This window comes from Aphelocoma coerulescens, chromosome 19 (assembly GCF_041296385.1).
Source record: "Aphelocoma coerulescens isolate FSJ_1873_10779 chromosome 19, UR_Acoe_1.0, whole genome shotgun sequence".
NCBI classification, from domain to species: domain Eukaryota; kingdom Metazoa; phylum Chordata; class Aves; order Passeriformes; family Corvidae; genus Aphelocoma; species Aphelocoma coerulescens.
Genome location: NC_091032.1, coordinates 8014912 through 8038385, shown reverse-complemented (window position 1 = coordinate 8038385; position 23474 = coordinate 8014912). Strand labels below are relative to the sequence as shown.

Sequence of the window (23474 nt, the reverse complement as noted above, 5' to 3'; positions counted from 1 at the left end):
GCCCTGCCCTGGGCCTGGCACAACACCAGCAAGGCAAGGGGGGCTTCTTCAGCAAACTCTACACAGCACACAGGGGACAGCTGCACCCCCCAGAGCCCAGGACCCTTCGACTCCCTCCCTGGGATGCTGTGTGCACCCCAGTGCTGCTCACCCAGGGCTCAGCCTGCAGCACAGCTCATCCCAGCCATGCCCTTTCCTGAGTTATTGTGTCCATTGCTGGCAGGGAAGCAATGAGGAATGAGCCATCCATGCTTTGGGTGAGTCCTAGTCCTGTTTCTAACTGCAGGAAAGCTTCATGTGTGGGTTAGCAGTGGAAGGACAGGAACTTTGGGGAAAAACTTGCCCCGTCCTGCAGCCAGGGGAATTGGGGAAATGGAGGACCAGCAGAGCATGAAAGGCTGCTCTGATTGTCACAGCCCTGTTCAGCCCAGGGACTCAAGTCCTGAGCTGTGGTTTCCAGCACTGATCTATAATCCCTCACAGAGACACTTCCTCTGCCTCCTCTGTAACATCACAAGTGCCTGAAGTCCCTGCTCCAGAAAGGCTTTTCCCATCTCCAGCACCACCAGCTGTGACAGTGTATTTCTCATACTCCCAACACCTCATCAGCATTCCAGTCCACAGCCACCACCACACCTTTGATATGACAGCTCCTCTGCGCTGTCAATCGCTGCTCCACCGCATCCCAGGGTGGTGTGTGGGAGCCATGTGGGCACAGCAGGCTCTGGCAAGCTCCTGTGAGCTGCTGTGGCACAGGAAAGGCTCCAAGTCTGTCCTGAGGGGCTTCCACGGGGAGCTCTCTCCCCGCACTGGCCTCTCTGTGAGCACACAGTGATGGAAAATGGACATGGAAGTGATATCCCTTCCCATGGACACTGTCATCACCAGAGGCAGGTTCCCAGCCCTGTGGCCAGCTCTAGCCAAGCTGGCAGGTCGCCCAGCCCCCTTCCCCAGCACAGGCTCTGCTGTCACAGCAGGGATGCTCCATCCATACCTACAAAGAGAACGAGGCAGGGGCCCTCATTCAGCTGCACGGCGTTGGAGTCCGTCAGCTCCAGCACGGGCTTGGGGTGCCAGGGGAACTCGCGGCACTCGATGTCGTTCAGTACCTCCACCCGGCCCTGCCGCGTGATCACGTCTCCCTTGGAGTCCAGGACGATGAGAGTCGGGATGCCTGCGATGGAAAAAAACAGGGAGGGGGATCAGCCAAAGCATGAACTGGCCAGCAACAGGGTGTGGGGAGAAAGGCCTTTTTCTATGGCCTCCGGCCCTGGCAGGAGCCCAGCGAGCCTCCTGCCTGTCCGCAGCTCATGGAGTGGGGATCAGGCTCCCTGGATCCTGTTTCCGTCCTAGCAGAGCACTGCAATTCAGGAGCCAGAGCAGGAAGCTGAGAGACAGCTCTGGCACTGCCTGCCTCTCCCTACCCAGGTTCAGGCAGGGATTGCTGCTGCCTGGTGCCCATGAGTGCGAATCCCACTGTACCACTCAGGGACCCTCCCTCTTGCACCGTGCCCCCTGTGCATCACCATCCCAGTGCTGAGATGTGGCTGCCTCTGGAAGGGCCCAATTCCCAGGAATGCACACAGCATGCAGACAACAGTGGCCAGGAAGCAGGGTGTGTTCCTTCTGGGAAGGATTTTAGCCCCCACAGCCCTCCAGCACTCTGCACTAATGGCCCAGCCATTTCCACAGCACATCCCTCTGGAGATTAACAAAGCTGTGCAGGAATGTCCAGGTCTACAGGATCCTGGCAGGATGTGGCTCAGGGGATGTCCAGTGATGGTCTGGCCCTTGGGAAAAAGCAGCATTTTGCCCTGAGCTATGGGGCTGGAGAGCTCTGCCATAAAGGAGAAGCTTTGTACAGGAAGTGAACACAGTTGCAGCAGAGACATAGCACAAGTCACCAACTCAGATGTCACTGGCAGTGGGGCAGGTTGGACACCAGCTGGTGACCATCCCATCTGATAAGGCACCGGCTTTCCGGCCACAAAACAGCCACGGGTGGGTCAACAGGAGCAGCTCATGTTGGTGACTTCATCTGGAAAGCACACCATTCCTCTGTCATCAGGGAGACAAAGAAACATCCCACAAGGAAGCAAGAGGGGACAGCAGGATCAGGCACCAAGGGACTAATGAAGTGACCAGCGTTAGTGCCAGGGACTGCTCATCACTCAGGCTTCAACCTGCTCCCTTCTCCAGAATCTCTTTCACCCAGCAACATCCCTGGCAAGCTGAGGCAACTCAAACACTCCTGCCCTTCATCTCAAGGTTCATTTTAAAGCTCCTTCCTCAGAAATACCCTGCAGAACCCCTCCCTGAGCAGGGGGCACACAGCACGTTTTCCCTTGCCGGGCTCCTGGCACTGCAGTCCCATGTTTGTCCAACAGTGGGCTACTCACAAGCCCTCTGAATTCGAGGCATTTCTCTAGGAAATACACGGCCATCTGTGTGTCCCAGCCTGCCTGCAGGTCCAGGCGAGCGGCCGCATTCCCGTCATTCCAGCCCGGCGCATTCCTGCCTGCGCTGGGGCTGGTGCTAAGCAGCAGTGCAGGAACCCGCCCAATGGCTGCGCTTGCAGATCCTAAGGGTACGCCAAGAAAACCATTTTGTATCACAAAAAGGCTTATTCATTACCTGCTGGTAATTCAACGTAGCCCCAGGGCAGGGATGGGTTAAACAGACTGGAAGGAATTGGGAAATCTCACGCTGGCCCTGCCCTCACAGGCACAAAGTGCTACTGACACCAGGAGAAGCACTCGGTGCTCAGCAGCACACAGGATTCGGATCTTGATCCATTTCTGATCCCCAACCCCACCCCAAACGCCTGCTTTGCCATCCATTATACATGAGGGACAGGCTAGAGACTCTCAGGTCATCAGTCAGCCTGAGCAACTCCCAGGCAGAGGTTTCAAATAAGCTTTGCTGATCTGGGAAAATTAAGGGCCCAATTTAGAAACAGATCGCTGTGATTCTGCAGCTATCAAGGATTTCATCCACTATTCAAAGCATTCCTTTAGACTTCACCTAATCTGCATATGCAGATGCCCCCTCCCCCCCCCCAAACACCCAGCCATCAAACCTCCAACTGCAAATACAAAACTGAATCAGAAAACAGAGTATTTTTAAAGATAATTCACATCCCCGTCTTCCCAGGTGACCTTTGTGACTACTGCCCTAAAAGACACACCCTGTTTTTAGGGGACACAGACCTGCAGGACCAGGGAAACGATCCTTAATGTTATTCACACCTGCTAACCCAAATAATTCCCCCTTTTCACTCGTCCCAGCCACTATTTGTTATTTTAGTGCCTTTTGGGGGATTTGGTAATTGCCTTAAGTCATAACACCAGAATTTACTTATCAAGAAGAATCAGCGATCAGACACTGCAATGAATATTGTATAAGCTTGGATGAGAATTAGCATAGACAGGCTTGGTTGGATTTTATGCACTAGAAAATGGATTTGGCTCCCACGGGGCCAGCATTTTATGAAAACACAGGGGCCAAATGGTTTGTTACCGAACCTGGCAAGACATTTACATATTTATATATTAAACCCCACACCCCTCATGGAAATCTCATCTGCATGAAGTCTGTTGGGTCAGTAATCACAATCTACGTGACGCAAACCCTACACCAACCACAGGACAGGTGGTGCATTTTATCGCTGTTTTTTCACTTTTTCAGAAGAAAAACTCCAGGAATCTCCTGTAACAGTGACTTCCAGGCTGTGAGAGTGACCTGCGGGTGTCTGGGGAAGGGGAGAAACAACAGGGTTTGGAAGGCATTGCAAATCTCAAAGAGACATCACAGAGTCCAGGGGGAATACTGAGGAACCCAAAAGGTCTCATGAGATACACAATAACAAGGGGTGATTCCTATCAAAGCATCACGTTTATCACTGCTCCCCATCCCATTGGAAGGAGAGCTAAGGCCAGGGGATTTCACCCAAGGCAGGACTGGGAGCTGCCTGCACAAAAGGGAATTATTTCTACGCAGCCACAACACAAGACATGACTCTTTCTCAGAACAGCACTGCACCAGAAGCAATTTACTAGAGGTGGTATGGTACAGCCTCTGACTGCACATGAGTTATGAATAGAAGCATTCAAGTAAACCCAAATAAAGGCCAATAACTCAACTCACATTTTATACTGAGTTTTTAAATGTTGTAGGGGCCAACACGGGACTAAAACAACAAGAGATTTGACTCTTGCTGCTTTCCACCACTCAGGAACTTAAAGCAGACAGGGAAGACAAGCTCTTCTGTTGTTTCAGTACCCAGCCTTCAAAAACCAGTGGGAAACCTCCTCACGTTGTGCTCACAACCCAAGCACCACGATGGTAACCTGGACACTCTCACTGATCATTGGTGCAGCTCCAAAGAGAGCTTTCAGGGAGGCAGCAGCAGAGCCATGAATGTGGGGAAAGGCAGACGAGGTTACACAGATCTGATTTTTCATTTAGGTGGAATAACCACGCGTGGTGATGAGCAGAGCCCACGACACCCAGCTCTGTTTGCAGGAAGCTTTTGTTCCAGCTGGTGTGAAAAGCTTGACTGCAAACAGGCAGGCAGCCCCAAAGTCTGCATGGAGCTGAGATTCAGGGATAATACGGGAGCTACCTGGGCACAGAAAGGGATTGGCGTGCAGGGGAACAGCCAATATTTACATTTTCAGGTCAGCACACAACAAAGAGAGATACCTTTAAGAAGGCAGCAGCTGGAGTTGCAGGGAAAGCTGTTGTCACTGTTTCCCTGGCTACAGCATGCCTGGTGCTCAAGTATCCATGTCTGGACACCTTATTTACAGAAAGTCCCAGTGAAACTGGCAGCAGTCCTGCAGCGATCGGCCGAAACCAGCACTGGAAAAGGTTGTGAGCAGGCCGGGGAAAAGACGGATGAATTTGGAAAGCTCTCGCCTCATGGGAAGGTCATTAAGCAGCAAAGTGATGGCTGTTTAAAGTAGGCAAATGGTTATTCTTGGGCTAAGGTCAGGGAACAGAGCTGAGTGGCAGCACCTGAGCTCATGCCAGAAGTGGTGTTTGGAGAGGACCCCAAGGAGGGATTATTTCTCCTGTCCCTCTCCCATGCCCTCGGCCACCTTTGGCAACACTCCTCCTTCCCTGCAGACCACACCGACCCTCTGCCAGCCTGCACCCACCCAGCCAACAAGAAGCTGAGTCAGGGGAGGTTTAGGTTGGATATCAGGAAAAAGTTTTTCACCCAGAGGGTGGTTGAGCACTGAAAGAGGCTCCTCAGGGAAGCGTTCACAGCACCAAACCGGTCTGAGTTCAAGAAGCATTGGGACAAAGCTCTCAGGCACAGGGTGGGATTGTTGAGTGTCCTACATAGGGCCAGGAGCTGGATCTATGATCCTGATGGATCTTTCCAGCTCAGAATACCCTATGATTCTATGGCATCATACAGAAACAGATGAGAAGCAGCCACATTGCAGCAAGATCCTTTAACCACAGGGAGAAACTATTTGTACATACATGAGATCTCACCAGCCAGTCACCTTACACACCTCTGTGCTGCAGTTTGTCCCCTGCTGGAACAAGTTGCCAGCCCCAAGGAAGGCTGCTGTGAGCTTTTATCATCTTCGTGACTCTCTGAAGCCATCCAGACATGCAGAGTCTCTCCCTGCCCCTACGAGCAGCCAGGGCTGCTGGAATTCTGGCACTGGCATGTACAGTAAAAGCAAAGCCATGGTTTACATCAAACACTCTCTCTTTTGTAATTCATGTCACTAACATAAACCAGATGCCATCTTCCTCAGCCCCTGCACAGGACGATGGCCTGCCTTTGCATTACATAAACCGGCAAGAAAATGAAATTTAAACCAGCAAGAAAAAGCAAAAATAAATAAATCAGTAATTAGACTAAAAACATCCAAGCCAAAAACAGCTTCCAAGTTTCCAGGAAGAATTAGGTTGTTTATGGAAGTCCTGTTTCAACTAACAGCCTGCCTGGCAGGTGGTAGGAATGTGAGTTTGTGGAAAGCAGAAACATGAAGCGGCTCTGCCTGGGGCACTGTGCTTTGCTTTGCTGTTTTCTTGGTTTAGTTAAACAAGAGGAGACATTACAAATACTCAACAAAAGGAGGGGGGAAAAGGAGATCTGTGTCTCAGTGTGGCCTTTCCTACCTTGGATGCCATAGAGTCGGTTCAGGCGTGACCGTCTGGCCTCGTCAGCGTAGGGCACAGCCACCCAGGGCATCTCACTGAAGTACTGCTTGAAGGAGTCCTCCGACCTGTGCAAGGGGAACACAGCATGGCATGCAAAGCCCTCCACTTGCCAGGCTCCCTCCTCATTAAAAACTTGGCCTGCAAAGCCCTTTATGCCTTCACCAAAACCCACCAGTAAGTGCTGCTGGGAGACAGTCAGACCAAATTTGAGATGTCGTCCCTGGTCTATTTTTCCCCAATAAAATATTTCAAACTCTCCAGGGTACCTGGATGCCAACCCATGGTGACAGCAGCAGCTTGAGCATCCTTCAGAGATCAGAGCCACAAGACACAAAGTGAAGCACAGACCTGCTTTTGCTGACCCTGTTCTGCATTTCCCCACTGGGCAGAGGGAAAGGACTCAGGCAGCCCTTCTGATACCAGAGCCAAACTGCTCTGCCTGCACAGGGTGTGAGTGCTGCCTCACCTGTCTGCGCTGACAAAGAGGATCTCAAACTTCTGGCCTGCCTCCTTGATTTTCCGGTAGGACTCCACCAGCACCCTCGTGAGGCTTCGGCATGGCGGGCACTGCAAAACACAAGCACAAGGACATTGTCTCCTCCTCAGGACCACTCCCACACCCAGCAGGGCCAGGTGACCCAGTGACCATGAACTGGTGTGACCTCATCTTTGCTGCAGTGCCTGAACACGGCTGGGGTTTATGGTCTGTAATTTACCAACAAAACCTCTTCCATTTTCAAAGTCTGACCACTCTCCCACTTACAGGGCCAGCTGAGGATGACAGGCCACTGCAATGCTGATGATCAAAGCATCTTAAATTCTTCAGCACCAACCAAACCATGGTCTTTACTCTCCCTGAGCCCACTCCAACTGCTCTGCACAGCACCTCCCACTCACCCAGTGCGCGGAGAAATAGACCCCAACGTGAGAGCCCTCCAAGGCACTGCTGTCCAGTGTCTGCCCATTGTTCCTTAGCAGAGGCCCAGCAACAACTTCACTGAAGGGTTTTGGCCCCCAAGGGAACTCCAGACCTGGGGAGGGGTCAGGATAGGGGTGGAAAGAAGACATAAGACAGTAACATGCATAAGCAGCTTTTACAGTTTCAGAAAGTTCCACTAGAAAAACCACCCCACCTTCTGCAAGGATACAGGGGATCCTGTCTGAGGAACCCTACTGGGGTTTATTCCCATCTAAGGGGGATGCAGAACACCTCAGCTGTCAGGCACCACCACACCCTTGCCCTGAGGTGAGGAAGCCAAGCTCTGCACTGCAGCCAGGGTCACCTCTCTCTCTCAGGCAGGCTGCACCCAAGGCAAAGCACCTTCAGCCTGACAAAGCCTGCTCTGGTTTTGTGCCTGCTGAGGCATCTTTTCCTTATCAACAGCGTTTATTTTAGCAAGAGAGGGCAAGGTGGTACGTGCTCAGGAATGCAGTCAGACTGTGTCCCTTATGCTGATACTAACCATGTATTTCTACACACATCCATACATGTCTTTATTTATAAACCTGAGCTATATATATGTAAAAGATGGTGTGTTTATATCCATATATCTCATATATATCTTACACTAACTCTCTGCACCCCAAAGCAAGCTGTGTGTGTATACACAAACATGCTCTGAATCATCTGCTGCCAGCTCCCAGAGCAATCCATCCATGTGTTCAGCCGGAGAGGAGAAAACATCACAGATGGCTCAGGCCACAACATGTTCCTGCTGTACAGCTCCTGCCACTGAACTAAAGACTCTGTCACCACGCTCAGTATTTACTGCACCAAGAAACAATGAGCCTGTAATAAAAAAAATGGATGGACAACTACAGCAGATGACTGATGGGTCTGCAGGGTCTGTGAGTAAGGGCACACATTTGGCTCATTCGGGTTTTTTCCAAATTGGAAGAAGATAGATTTAGCATCAACTCCCGGCACAGCAAGCCTCAGCAAGGGAGAATAGTAGTATTTTTCTGTTTAATTTGTAAATAATGGGAAACTCATTAACCTGAATGTGATGTCAATGATAAAAGTCCCACTCAGTATTCTGGAAGGATTCTGCTCCTAAGGTATGGAAAGTCTGGGCCCTCATTCTGTCTGTCCATGTGCCTCCATCAGGGAAAAATCCAAACTTCATGTTTCAGTTAGCCTAACCTTTTCCTCATTAGCACTCCAGACAAAAATCCTGGAGGGAAATTCTTTGTTCTTTTCAGTAAGCAAAACCAAAACACAAGATCTGGCAGGAATGAAGAAGAAAATTTTATGCCGAAAATAGCACAGTGCTTTGAATAGTTAAGTATGACAATAGTTCTTTGTTCCCTCCCCCTCAGGCCATTCAGAATGAACTGGAATGAAAAAGCAGCTGTGTCCCCATGTTTCTGTGGCACAGGGGACTCCAGGTCTTACCTTCAGGGTCATCTCGGATGACCAGGAGGCCATTCCTGCAAACCACTTTCCCAGTGGAGGCATCGATAAATATTAGGGAAGGAATGTTGGAGACTCTGTACTTGTTCCACAGCTTCAGCTGTAAAAAAGATTGGGAGGGGAGATAAGGAAGGTAAACTTGGCAGCGTGAAGAGGAAGATTCTGGAGCATTAGCATCTTTCAGAGCAGAGGTCAGAGGTGAGCAAACAGAGCTGGTGCTTCAGGGATGAGCGTGAAGGAATGTGAGGAAGAGCTGCTGGGCCAGTGCCCACAGAGACCCTCACCATCACCACCATCCCCTCAGAACCTCAGGTGAGACCCCCATGTGTCTCATACCTGCTGTGGGCTTGCCTGTGAGCACAGGCAAAGCTTCTCCTCCTCCTGCTTTTACCTCTTTGCAAGTAAAATGGGGATAATACTTGCCATGCTTTGAGCTCTTTGTTTAGAAGACATGGTAAGCACAAATACTTTTAATGCCACTGCTCTGAAGCAATTTGTAATGCTTCCCTGGCTGTTTCCTCCCCTCCCACTTCCATGTTCATTAAACAAACCAGCAACCCCTGCCAAAACACAGCCAAGCTGAACACAAGGCCAACACACAAAAAAATTATTCTTCTGCAACTGGGGCTTCCCGGGTTTGCTCCCAGGAGTTGATTAAGGGCTTTGACATCAGCCTGGGGGCCCAGCTCATCCATCCTGCACTTCCAGCTCTGCAGGCTGATGGACACGCTTTGGGCATCCCAGTCTGGATGGGCCCGTCTGCTGGTCACTACATTTTGCAGCGAGCTTGGCTCTGCACAACACTGGTGACAGAGTGCTCTGGGTGTCACACACTCCTGGGCTCACATCCCCCAGGATATGCTTCTGGCACAGGATAATTTAGAGCTTAACTCATGCACAGAAGCTGGCTGGGATGAGGAGGAACAGGACCACGACAGCTGCTGGCACAGCACAGGCTGCAGGTGTGGGCTGGCAGAGCCGCTCTCCCCACCACGCATGGAGGAGCTGCTGCCATCACCTCATTTTCCTTACATTTCTCCAAGCATTTCAACCCAAACAGCCCAGTGGTGAATTATCAAACTCTCAAACAAAAGCCAAACCATAGCCAAGAGCCAAATGGGGAAGGAAACTAATCTCCACCTTCCCCTAACATCAAGCTCTGCTCTGCAAAGCCCCTCGGGTTCCGTGTGTTTACAACGTGCTCCAGTTTGGAGAATAAAACCCAGGCACAGGAGAAGCACAGAAGGGGCCCACCAGTGTCAGCCAGCACGAGAGCCAGGGAAACCATCACACGATGCACTGCTGCTTCCACCAGTACTTCTCAGAGAAACTGCACCCACGTGTTTCCAGAGGAAGAACTCTGCAGATCACTGTCCCTGATTTGCAAAGAGAAGCAATCCCATTTCCCGAGATGGGAATGATCTGGGGAGGAAGAGAGAGGCAAGGTTTTGTGTCCCACCCACCAGCCTTCCATTTCCAATAGACATATTAATGGAATCACAAACCAAATGGCTTTGGGCATGAAAAGAATAAAGAAACTGTACTCAGTGCAAACCAGCCCCCTCACAATGATGGTGTTCAAACCACAGAAGGTAAAATCCACTTCTGTGAAGTTTAAAGGGTGGGGGAAAGCTCTTTGTAAGGATCACAGGCATTTAACAGGGTGCTGCAAACAATAAGGAAATTACAACTAGCAATCGGATCGTTCTCTTTAAATAGTTGCTTACATTACACTTCATTTTGCCAAGTCCTTTGTATACAGAAGCAGCTCCCCCAGGGCATCACGGCGGGTCCTAGCAGTTTTGCTTGGCTGGGGAAGCAGCAGGGTCTGCACTTCGGAGCCAAGAGGCTGCATGGACTCGCTGTGCTCAGAGGGATGGGGCTGGAACACCTCAGATAAGGGGAAAACACCAAACCAAACCTGCTCAAAGCACTGCAGCAAGTGTGGCATGGCTGGCTCCAGGCAGTCTACGGGGTCCAGCACATGTGCTAACTCTTGCCAACAGCTGGTCCTGGGTCTTCTCAGGATGTGTAAACCATCAGGCCCCACTGGACCCAAACTGCAGGCACTTGTCTTGGTTTCCCAGACATCCATGGCATGGGCAATCTGCAATCCAGACACTCTGTCCCCATGAAATCAGGAGCTGCCACTTCTAACTCATCAGTGAGAATGCCTCAAGCAAGCACCAAGCCACGTGTGTGTCAAAAGGGTCAAAAAGCATCAAAAGAGGTCAACATGACACCTGTTGCTGCTGGGGGAGCATGTCCATCACTAAGCTCTGAGACCTGAACCTAAAGAACATCATGTCACACTCAGTCACACCTTGGGTGAATGAGAAAAAGCCATTCAAACGGGAAGGTTTTACCTTGCACCTGTGCAAAAGCTCCCAGGCAGAACCCACTGGCCCAGGTAACACCAAACCAAGTTTCAGAGCTTTGTACAGGCTGAGCAGCACTTCCTATTTTTAACAGATTTGCTGCCTGGGTTATCAGTGAAACCCATCACAAGACACCAGTGGACAAACACAACAATTGCATATAAAGCAACTGGAACTGGGTGGCCATTTGAAGCCTATTATAAAAGCCTTGAATTGGAAGTTAGTGGTCTCGATGCACTAACCATATTAATTCCATCCAGGAATGTGCTGTTTAAAGTGGGAGCAGTTTAGTTTGATGACTCCCCTGTGCGCAAGGAAAGCTGATGGGGAATGAGAAACGCACGCGCTGCAGGAGGAGTGCCAGGATCTACCACAATTCCCACCACCCTGGCCCTCATCAGCCAGATTCCAGCCTTTCCAGAGCCTGTCAGACATTTGGGAAGGAAGCCTGATGGCTGCTTTTACTGCAGGTCTGACCTGAAAGAGCAGAACCTTGGTGGGAAATGGGCTGGTTCATTTTAGCCAAGCTAAAGACAGCTCCCAATGGGATTCCCACGCTGTGCCACTATTTTGCACCTAAACTACAGCTTCCAGCCAGGACATCTGATCTCCACCTAAAACCACTGGGATGACCCAACCTGTCTTGTGGCAAACTATTGCACTAGTTAGCTTTTCTCGGGGTAAAATGCCAGGGATTTGCACATGTGAAGGTTCTGCAAAGGGGACAAGCTCAGCTTACACCCACTGGTTGTGGTCCATGCAGAAAGGGAAATCCAGGAGAAAAAAGGCATCCCTGGAATGGGTACCTGCACAACCACACACCTCACAAAGGATTCTGTGTCAGGCTGGGTGTGGGATGCAGAAAGCAAATTACAACTTGCTGTGAGACCGTGGGCTGATGGGATGATAGCTCAGGCAGCAAGGCAGAATGCTGCCTCAGCAATTCTGAAAAGCTGTTTTTCCTGCCGTGAAGAGGATGACATATAAATAACATATTCCACACACTCTAAGGATTTGATCATCCATTTAAAGAGGGGATCTCTGCTCCGCTTCCCAACAGCTGTTGTAAATCTGTGGGATCAAGCCAAAGCTAACACAGATGTGGAAATAATCTATGGACTATTCAGCCTGAAAGCAGCTGATCCTCTCGCAGCACCCTTTGCTCCTGGTTCAGGCCTGCTACAGTCACTGCTCACCCCAGGACACCCACTGGAGAGGACTGAGGAAATACAGCCCCTCACAAGACTCTGTGCAGGCTGAGCAGCCTTACAGAGACTTCCCTGGCTCCTGTGCAGGTGGTTTAGTACAGCCATCCAGTGGAAAAAACAGAGTCACCAGATTCCTCCAGTAACTTTATCCCTGCACGAAAGCATCACCACGCTGTCCTAGAAACCACAAGCCCTGGGTTCCCTCCATGACTCCATCCACAGCCAGCTGTGAGAGGCTTTCAGAGATCACTCATGATCTGAAGAGGGCTGAGGCGATCCCCAGATGTCGGCCATGCAGCAGCACAAGGCTGCTCTCCCCACCAGTACTGGCTCCATTATTCCCCTCATCCTGGTGACTGGGAATTCCTGGCTGAGAGGCTGGGGAGACATTTGCAGACAGCCACAGTAATTTTTCCAGATAAAGGTGTCAGACGAGAGGTCTCCCCAGCAGCCCACGGCTGTTTCTGCACAGGGCTGGCACCCGGCCGGGGCGGATGAAATCCCCTCCTGCTCCGCTCATTCTGGTGGGGAAGGGATCCCCCACTTCCAACAGCTGCCGGCTGCTATTTTGGGTTGTGCTGATTGATTTATCAGTCCTGGTTGTATTCACTCGCTCACATAAATCCTGAGTTGCAGCGGTGAATGCTGGCAGAGATAAAGCACAACTGCCTGCAGTGCACAGAGCCCTGGCTGCTGGGAAAGTGGTCCTCCCACCCTCCTTGGGGGCTGCATTTCTCTGCTGTTGTGTGAAACTGGACCATAAAAGCTCTCACGCTTCCCTCTTCCATAGCATATGGAGCTGACTCTGCCCAGAGATGCAGAGGACAGAGGCTCTACTCATCTTGCAACCCACACTTTCACCCTGATCAGCGATAGACAAAGCCAGTTTAAACACTCAAAGGCAGCAATAAAATGAACATGTTCCTGCTGTGGATGGCTGCTGCTTTTTACTAAAACAAATGTAAAGCCACATTTCTAAAAATTTGCTCTTCAAGACAATACCCCCAAGGGCCTGGAGAATTCTGGTGAGGCATTGGAAAGATCCCACCTTCCAACAGCTGCACGATCGACCGTGGGAGAGCGCAGAGGGGTTTCCTTCACAGCAGGGGCTCAGCTCTTGCTGGTCTCTCATTCAAGAGAATGAAACATGAAGTCTGTCTGAAGAACACATGAGCAGCAGTCAGGTGGAAAAGTGCCCTTGGTCCAGGGCTGCAGGGACCAGCAGAGCCCAAGGCCCAGCTCTGCCACACAGAGCAGCTCCAGGCTGATGAGATATCCATGGCCATCCCCAGTGCTCCAGCGCTGCGGGAACCCCTCTGTCCTCGCTCACTGACAGTGTTAAACTGCAGCTTTTACATCGTGCCTTAAAGGGTTTACAAGCACCAGGGGCCACCCAGGCTCTGCAGACAACAGGCTGCTCCCTCTCCCTGTCAATTTAAATCTAGTTCACGCCTGTCCCTACGATTCAAGCTCAGCTTGGGCAAAGGCTCCTCTTCCAGCCCTCCCTCATCGCTCCTTTTCCTTCGTGCATCAGGGAACCCCCTCAGCAGAAGTGGAACACGGTGAGGGAATGACACACAGCCAAGAAGTGGGGGGAGAGCAGATGGTGCACGCCAAGGTCTGACCCCATGACATTGAGGAGATGGAGCGAGGCTTGGGATAAATTAATGTCCATTGTGCTGCCGCTTCACTCTGAAAGTAAATCAAAATCTAATTACAAAATACAATGGTGAGAGAGATGTCTGCTCCGGGAACGTTAATGAGCTGAGGAGGGAGGATTTGGAATTGTAATAAACAAGATTGATGTGAACAGCTGAGACAGACAGCACAGGGCACTGGGGCTGCTGGTCCATACAGATCCCATCGCTCCCCTCTGTGTGCACACTGCCTGCAATGGCTGAAAGCCCAGTTAAAACCAACCTTAGCAGCAGTTTCCTCTGGCCTTCTGCCCAGCAGCACCTGCTGTGGACATTCCAGCAATACAATTCGGTGCGAGCAAAAAACTAAAAAAAATCAACCCAAAAGTTCTGCTTGTCACTTCCATCCTCTCTTTGCTGCGGCTCCACGGTGGGAGACTGGCACAACACGGTCCAGCTTGTGGCTGCCCACACCAGCCCACAGCTGCTAGGGGGACAGGGGAGACCCTGGCAGGAGCCAGCTTGTGACCCCAGGCTTTTGTTCCTGACCAGGGAACACAGCAGCAGAGGGTTTGGAGGCGAAGCGGAAGGAAATCCTCTCTGCGGGTTTCTGGCACGGCGGCCGCCAGCCAAGGGCTGCTCTTTGTTCCCCTGAGGAGCTCCACAGCCAAAGGCCCGGGATGAGGGACCTGGGCCAGCCCAACCTCATGTCCTGGCGTTTCCTCCCATCTTCTTCCTCTCACCACCCCAGCACTGGATGCTGTTCTTTGCAATTTCCCGGGCTGTGCCATCCAAGGGACTGTGAGCTGAGCATTTTATTTGAGGGCAAGGCAGCTTATGGCTGGCTCCCCTCCCCCTGACACACATGCAGGCTGACAGGCTGGATCCTCCACAGCCCACATCTGATAGGAAAACATTTAATTTGAGCAGAGCTGAAGAGCAGTTAACATGATCTATGGAGAGCAAAGCCCCAGGGCCCGCAGCAGACACGGGAGCTGCCCTGGTTGTTTTACATGTGCAGGTTTCAAAGAGGTGCTGGGATGGCAGCTTGATTTGATCCCAGGATCAGGAGGAAGCAGCATTTGACTAAACAAACAGATAACAACCCAGGCAGGAAATCAAGCAGGGAGGATGCCACCAGACAGGCTGGTCCATCAACACTGCGAGGATGTCTTTTATAAACTTTTTTTTTTTTCAAGTGTTTCTCAAATTGTATTCAATAGCCCAAAGATGATGCAGAATTTAAGGATGCAGCACTGCACCCACGACTAGGAAATATACCTCCATGTATTTCGAATAAATGGGGTTTTTTCCTCCATGTGCACACCTTGCTTTACCTCTTAAAAGGGGGCTTGCACGTGAGCAAGGTATTTCATAAACACTTTTTCTTTCTGCAAACACACAAAAAGCAGTGAAGGTAGCAGGAGTTAAAGTGTATGTGGGAAAAATTTCAGACACATGTAGAAGTATATCATCCATGGCCCCTATAAATTACACCCCCAAATGACTAATGCTGAGTAAGAAATAGCTGTGTAAACACAAAGGCAGTAAGAAAAAATAACAATTTCTGTCTCTCTATGGGGAAGGGATATTTTTCCATCTGTTTATAGGAAAGGCAAGGGGTGGGGTGGGAGTCTGGGACGTTGAATTGGAGTTCAGGGCCTCCCTTGGTCCCATGTCTCATCTGTCACTGCAAGTGGGACAGCTGCCAGAACACAGGTTTCCTACCCACTGCCTTTGCCTTTGCTGCTACTGTTCACTTGAGTGCTGGCAGTAATCTCAAGGTCAAACACCTTGCAATCCCGGATCACTAAGAAACAAACACTTCTGAAAAGCCTTGAGTTTAGACAGAGTTCCCACCAAACACAAAAGCCTTTTAAATCAGCAGGGAAATTGGGATTTGTTTTTTTTTTTGTTTTGTTTTGTTTAATGCACACAATGAGGTATTAGTGGGGTTTCTGTTTTGTTTTCAGTGGTTAATCTGAGAGGGAACCTTACACAATCAGACCAACAAAATCCTGGAAAACAATGGAGTATTTGTTAGCACTGTAACACACCCCGGGGAGTGAGGGCTCCAGGATGCCGCAGCCAGGAGCCTCCTGAGCAGTGACAAGCCAGCACCAGGACATCCCCCAGGCCAGCTACAGAAAAGATTCCTGTAAAACTATCAAGACATCTTAGATACCCTCTTGTGCCCACTGCTGCTTGTACCCACACTGGGTGGATGGGAAATTTGCTTTTCCACAGAACCTTTTGAAATGCAATAGCTCATCCATCGCATCACCATGATGCTTCCTAACAAAAACCTCCACTCAACACAGCTCTTGCATCACTGCAAACATTCAGACAGTTTAAAGGCAGCCACTTTTCTCCAGCTGATCTCAGGAGAGGTTTCACTGGTTGGTCTGGCCCTCCCTACAGCTGCAACCGTCTCGGCATCTCAGAGCCGACAGCGTTGAATCTCACCTGGCAGCACTCCTGGTTTGTAACCCAAGGAGGATTTTCATGCAAAGGTTACACAGCTGCAGAGCTACAAAGGCCACAACCACGGCCCCGACTGCGGGGGCAGCTCTGGGCTTTGCATGCAACAGGCTCCGCTCACAGCTCGGGAGGGCGGCACAGCTCAAGGGATTCACTCTGTAACCACAGCTCAAAATATGCCAGGAACTAACCAGAGCCAGGTGCTCTCAAGCTCCAGCTGGAAAGAGCAATCCCTGCCAGTGACAGCTCCGAGTTATCCCGCTGCTCCTCGGCTCTTGGGGTGGAAGGAATCCCACAGCCTGTGCCGACCCTGAGCAGCTACAGAGCTCATGGGGACTTCTCCTTTGGAGCCCCAAGCCCATCCTGAGCAAACATCACACCACTAAAACTGCTCTGGGCTAAACCACTGATGATGATGATGATGATGATGATGATGTGTTTTCAGGGCCTCTGTGCCCTCTTATCACACTTCACCAGCACAGCTGAGCCCCAGAGCTGTGCTGGCCTGAGCCAGCACTGGGTGCCCTGCGGGGAAGAGCATCCGAGTGACGAGTGAGGTGTGACACGGGCAGGACAGATGTAGCACAGGCTGCTGGAAAATGCTCTCCTGCTGAGCACTTCTCCTCTCCCTCCTGCTCCCCAAACTGACACTCAGCCCCTCAGCAGAGAGGCTGCAAATGTAAACCTGCCCCAGCCAGTGATCTCTAAATGGGAAAATGCCACTGAGAGTCCCACATTTGCAATTAATCACCTGCACACACAAAAACCAGGGCAGAATAAAGCTGCCCAGAGCTCAGATACATCAGCACCTCAACTGCAGCACCAATCAGCATGTGGGAAGCTGGAGAAGCCATTTCTTCACCCACTCCTTTGCAGAGCAGCTTTTCCATCACATTGTGCTCCAGCAAAGCTGGGGAACAGGGAAGGGGGGGCAGGCAAAGGAGCAGAGTTGTGGTGTGGGCTGGGCACAGAGGAAGGGGAGGGACAAGCAGTATGGGGCCAGCAGACAGGGCTGAGGGGTTTATGACACACACACATGGTGGGCCAGGTGCAGGGCAAGCGAGGGAACCCGATCCGTCCCCGAAACCCAGCACCGAGCCACAAGAGGCCTCCAGCTCCAGAGCCATCGACCGGGGAGGAATGGGACAGCAGCCTGAAACTCCCTCTTCTTCATTTTAAGGTGTCATGCAACAGCCAAACCAGTTAGGAAGATGAGCAGGGACAGTGAAAAATCAGTAGCAAGGTCAAAAGCTCCACTTTTGTAGAGTTTTCCAAAGGGGCAAGAGCCTGTAGTCAGCACACAGATGAAGGCAGGACACTGGTGTGAGAGAGTTGGCCACCATGTCCCTCCTGCCACCCCGAGCATGGCACAGACAGTCATGGAGAAACAAGGAGCTGCTGCCAGGAGCTGATGAAACGTGAATCCCACGGGGGTGTTCAAAATGTCAGATAAGATGCAGTGTATTAATTCCCTCTGCTGACAGCCAGCCCCAGCTGGAGGGGGAGGCTCGGAGACCGCAGGATTCAGAGAGCCAAGGATACCCAGCACCAGTCCTGCCACTGAGTCTCTGAGTCAAGAGCAAAGCAGGAGGTGACACAGAGGGCTGGGTGGCAGGAGCGATACCTCATGTTTTTGGTGAGAATAAGGGAGATTCTCTGCAGAGAAAAAGCAAACTGTGTGTTCTTTTACAACATGCCGAAAACTTCTGTGCGCTGGCAGCAACCCTCCTCAGATGGGGCTGTATTTCAGTTGTTACTATATTCAGTTTGTAAAATGCTCTGGGATGATAAAAATCACTCCAGAAACAGTTACTAAAACTGTTTCCAGGAAATAGATCCATGGAGTTGGAGAAAGCCTGGTGTTTTTACAAGAGCTTCAACTAGAGAGAGACCAAAGTTAAGCAGGAAGTTTTGCATCCTTGTCTTTTCGGCAATAAAAAGGAGCTGCACTGGGGTTTATTTGATTCTGCAACACACAAAACCACCATCAGTTGTGTCCTCAGAGGGGAGCCTGACTTGAGATGGAAAGAAAACACCCCTCAAATCACCTGGAGCTGAAGGTTTCTGCCTTAGTCAAGCTCTGGATTTGTCTGCTTGCATTCTTGTTTTATCCTGTTGCTTTCCATGATTACTGAATCGTCCAGAAGATTATCCCAGGATAACTAAATCCATGCTGCAGGAACAGAGATTTTATCCAGGAAAAGCACCGTGGGAGCACGGTCTATCTTCCCATCCCCATTCCAGCCTCAGTGCTAGGAAGCAACGTGTTTGGAGTTGGATGAGCCACAGGAAACGCAAGCAAATCATCCACTTGTGTCCAAGTGACTTCTTCCAAGGATCTGCCATGAAGTTTCAGACTCAGTCACCCCTTTCCCACCCCTGGGTCAGAACTGATTGAATGCAGCCATCCAGTCAAACTCCAACACACTCATCTCGTTTGGCAGCCCTGCGGTTCTGCTGAGAGCTCCAAGCTTTTCCCCTCCTCTCCCTCTCCCTCCTCTTGTTCAATTATCTTGCTTCATCTTTATTCCGTTTCCAGGAACACTTAGCAACAGGCTCTTGCAATCAGCCACCGGCAGGCAGGATCTGAGGAGACTGCAGTTTCGATGACCTTTTGCTACACTCATGCAAATTTTAAAGAAAGTATGTGAACAATTTGCCTTTTAAGTATCCTCTGCTTACATTTACCGGGAGTTAATTCTCCTTCTCTGCTTAGAGGCATCAGAAACACCAGATTTTCTGATTTTACACTAATGAGAACAAAACCTGTGGCTTAATTCCGGCTTACTTTGTGGGATTTTTTTTCTGTATCTCACGCTGTGAGCAGAACCTGAATGGACAAAAATTAACATGTGACACCTCCCCTGGCCAAGACCTCAGGTCTGCTTGGACACCACGTGTCAGAGCAAAAGCCAAGTGTGGAGCTCAGGGTCCATCCCAGCAGCCAGCCAAACTCATCCTGAGATGGACAAGATGCTGTTGCTCCTCTTGGTGAGCAGCTTTCACTGATCACCATCAGAGACTTTCATCCCAGGACAGCCCCAGGGTATGCCAGGAGCCAAACATTGCCTCAGCCTCCCAAGGAACATGAAGCATTTGTGATCTCCGTAATTAAAGCTCATCAGCCAAGGCAGCAGATAAGGGCTGGGACAGCAGTTAAGGACTCTCATTCCCATGGGACTGCTGGAGTGCTCCTGCCAAATCCAGGGACTTTGGCAAGTGACATCCTCCAAAACAACACACCAACAGGGCTCTGGGAGGGCAACGCTGATGCTGGATAGATGGAAATGGGTAAATAACAAGCCTGGGTTTGGAAAACCACAGCAACAAACTCACAGCAGCCGTTTTTACAGCCACCCCAATGGGTGCTGGCAGAGGAGAACAGGCAGCAGCCTTGATTTTCATCAGATTTAAATCAAATCCCCAAAGCTTTCCCAGCACTTTCCCTGTCACTCAGTAATTTTCCCACATACACAAACAAGTTTGGAGACAACCCAAAGTGCACACCAGGACAGCCAGTGCAGCTTGCAGGGCACAGGGGCATTGCTGCATTTAAGTACTTTCTCCTTGAAACAAATACTCTGTGTTTGGAATAAAAAATCCTGTATTTCTTGCAGTGGCTCGAAGCTGAAGGAGGGAATGGGTGAATACCCAGGTACCAAGGCAGGCAGCTCACCTCCTGCTTTCTGAGTGGTGCTCATAACCAGGGAAAGAATTTGCAGGGCCCTGATCCGGGAAACAAACAAAACAAAACCCCTCACAGATCTGTGATACTTCAGATGAGCTTAAAAAGCATAATCTACTTTTTTTTTTCCCCTTTCAAAAATGAAAAGTCTAAAAAAGCACGTCATTGATCCGATTGCTGAGAACAGCATCTGGAACATCAATCTCTGCCTGAGACTGCAGAAGCTGCAGGAGAGCTCAAGGCAGCCAAGGCTGCCCTCGAACCAGATGCCACTCGCTCTTACAGAAACGCCTCTGGATTGGTGTGAAAATGATTAAACAAAATTGCTCCCTCTTTTTTCAACTTTAGAACTCAAATCTGTTTTCTCTTAGAGGGCAGATGGTCATTACATATCCCACAGCACATCAAAGGGCAGGAAAAGAAGGAAGGCAGCCACCCTGCCATGCACCAGTGCCCTGTGTCCTGCGTGACCAGCACCCACCACCTCCCCTCCCCAAAACCCCTTGGCTTGGGGTACAAAGCACAGAGGGTAAAAATGCCTCTTCAAGCTTTGGTCCTCACTTAGTGACAGCATGAAAGATGCCAATCAGGGGCTGTTCCAGCAGCAGCAAACAGAAGCCATATGTTTTGTAGGGAATTCTCTTGGGGCTTCAGAACAACTCCAGCTACTGCAGCACCTTGGGGAGCCCCAAAGCTGAGTATTTCTCCAACATTCCTTCCCCATCAGTACTTGAACACTCACAGAGTGGTCCCTTGAACACAAGGGACCACCAATCCAATCTGATGCTGACCAGAGAAGGAGGAGAGGGAGGATTTGCCAAGGGAAGGCTGCTCCAGGGCAGGGACAGGAGCTGCTGTGAGGCAGAGCAGAGCCAGCCCCATTCCTGCTCTGTCCCAGCACGGCAGCTTCACATCTCCCATGGGAAGTGAGCCCTAATTATGCTGTGCCCAGGTGCCAAACAGCAACACCTTCCCCCCTAAATCAAACAGGGCTTTTTTCTCTCATGATCAGGGCAAGATATTGGGGCTCCAACACACTCATTTCCCCTATCAAAGGGTCTCACATTTTCAACCCCACAGGCAACTTGGTGATGAACTGACTCCAGTTACAAAACCAGAATTCATTAAATACCTAAAACATGATGATGCTGTGGTACAGTCCCCACCACTAGCAGAGTGCCTTTGCTCCCACAGATGATACACCTCTCCTGTGCCCTCCCAAATCAGGATGAACATTAGTCAGAGTTTCCTAGAATCCTCTCCCTGAACATTTGAATCTGGGATGTAGATGAGATATATTCCTGTTCCATGAAAACTTACCCAAAGAATGGCAAATGAAGACCCTGAAATCCCAGGAATACCACGCTGCCTCTTATCCAAAGCCTCCTTCATTCTTTCTTTACTCAAACTCAATGGGATGATGCTCAGATCTATAACTCTTGGGGTTTTTGGAACTTTATCAGCTCCAGCAAACACCCAGCAGCTCAGGCAGGCTCAGCAGGATGCGACCTTAGGGACACCAAACCCTGTGCATTTAATGCCACACCTGATTCAAACCCCTGTGCTCAGAGGTGAAAGGCAAGTGACCGATGGGAGGCCTCATTCCCAGAGCCCTTCCCATTCATTTTAGTTCAAAGACCTCAGAAAACTCGAGGCAATCACTCACCAGCTGGATATTTAAGGAGGAGTGTGGGGAAGTACGCCTGGGAAGCAGGAAGCACAAAGTCAGCTTCATCCAAGATCCAAGAGAGAGAAGTCACAGCCAGGCTCTTACTTAACAGCTTCTTCCAGGCAACCCACTGCCTCATCCATCTTAATCTTTGACCGCTGAGAGATGAAAACAATTTATCCTCATTCCCTGCTCTTACTGAGAGGTTACAAGAAATAAAACTAAACCAAAGATCAATGTTATACCCCTTCTCAGACAAACTCTGCCTGACCTGGACTTTCATCTAGAGGAGTGTTTTGGCTCAAGCTTTGCAGAGGAAAGCCGTGTGAGCAAGCCAGTTAAAAACCTGGTGCTTTCATGTTTTTACAGCCAGCTAAGCAGCACACTACAAAGCCTTTTATTCCAAGTCTCTCCTGACAAGCCAGCATCGATAAATTACATAATCTCCCAGGAATTATGATGCACGGGAGAAAAAAAAACCCTCCAATTCCCTAGGTAGGAACTAAGGGCTCAGAAACTGAGAACTGAAGGAGAAGTCTGTACAAAAATCATCCCAAGATTAGGAGGCAACTTTTCTGTACTAAAAGAAGACAGCAAAACCAGATGCAGACATACTCCCTCCCCATGGCTACCAAGAACTCACCAGGCCCACAGCTGAAGATAGATACCTCAGAGGTCTCTCTTCTCCCAAATGTCCCTATTTCCAGAAAAACCAATCTGAAACAAGCCCCTGTGTTTGACAAGCAGTGCAAGTGGCTACAAGCATGAGAAGAGAGGAGCTTCCCAGTCTGAGAGGTGCAACTGAGCAATGAATGATAGAACAGAATCATGGAACATCCTGAGCTGGAAGGGACCCACTAGGATCATCAAAGCTGCTGTCAATGGGGTGCATCCAAGTACAGCCTGAATTCCTGGGTTGCACCAGGCTTCACACACTGATCGTGTACTGAGCTGTGTTGGTTTAACATGCTGTGTGTGCAAGAGCCAGGGAAAATCCATCTTCAATGTCATAACAAACCCTAAGGTAAACACAAAGGCAAGGCCATGCATATTACTCAATTAAACAGGCACATAAAGGAGAAGGCAGCCCTGGCCATCCATTTGCTCCTGATTTTTGCTGTTGCTCACACATTTTTGCTGTGAGCACACACAAAAATGGGCCATGTTAAGCCCTGCACGAAGCAGATGCTCCCCTCTCCAAGAACAAACCTGCTGCTCCTAATAAAAGCCAAAAGCAAAGTTTTGCAAAAGAAACCTGCATTTCACAGTCTTTGCACTGCTCTACTCCACCATGGAGTGAGGAAGGAACACACCTTGGCCCCCTTGCAAACACAATACTCCAGAGGCTGCCTGGGGCTGGGCAGCTGGGATAAACACTCAAGCCCAGGAAATTCCCAAACCCTGAGAAACTAAACCAGAGCCAGCTGGTCTGTAAGGCTGCAACCCTACAGAAAAACTTTCTCTTCAAGTTATGAAGTTTATGGCATTTGCCCTGCACCTTATAAACTACACAGGTGGTTTTGTAGGTGGAGGGCAAAGGAAAGGGTGTCTGAGGGTCCAGGTGCCCAGTCAGACCAGGAAGCAGCCAAAGAAGAGGTCCACCTGCAAGAACCTTTTACAGTAGCTCTAACACAGCTGGATTGGGTCTTCTGTGCTCTCTCCAAGAGGGCTGAGCAGCTCCTCCCTCCACCTAGCAGAGCTGGAGCCTGACAGACGAAATTCTGGGCACAGAATAGGCGGCACTTTGGATTACTGACAACTTCAAAAGGACGAGAAAAGCCCTTCTCGGGTAAGTTCTTGCTGCTCAGTTTGCT

At 50.2% G+C, this 23474-nt stretch overlaps 1 protein-coding gene across 1 annotated transcript in view; it reads right to left on the bottom strand.

The window, feature by feature from the left end:
• NXN (nucleoredoxin) overlaps positions 1–23474 on the bottom strand; it is a 47868-nt gene that overhangs the window by 4882 nt on the left and 19512 nt on the right. Inside the window, exons 2-6 of the mRNA XM_069033459.1 lie at positions 8585–8702; positions 7087–7220; positions 6656–6756; positions 6148–6254; positions 995–1174 (exon numbers count right to left, since the gene is read on the bottom strand). Of these exons, the coding sequence (XP_068889560.1) occupies positions 995–1174; positions 6148–6254; positions 6656–6756; positions 7087–7220; positions 8585–8702 (640 nt within the window). The remainder of the gene's footprint in view (positions 1–994; positions 1175–6147; positions 6255–6655; positions 6757–7086; positions 7221–8584; positions 8703–23474) is intronic.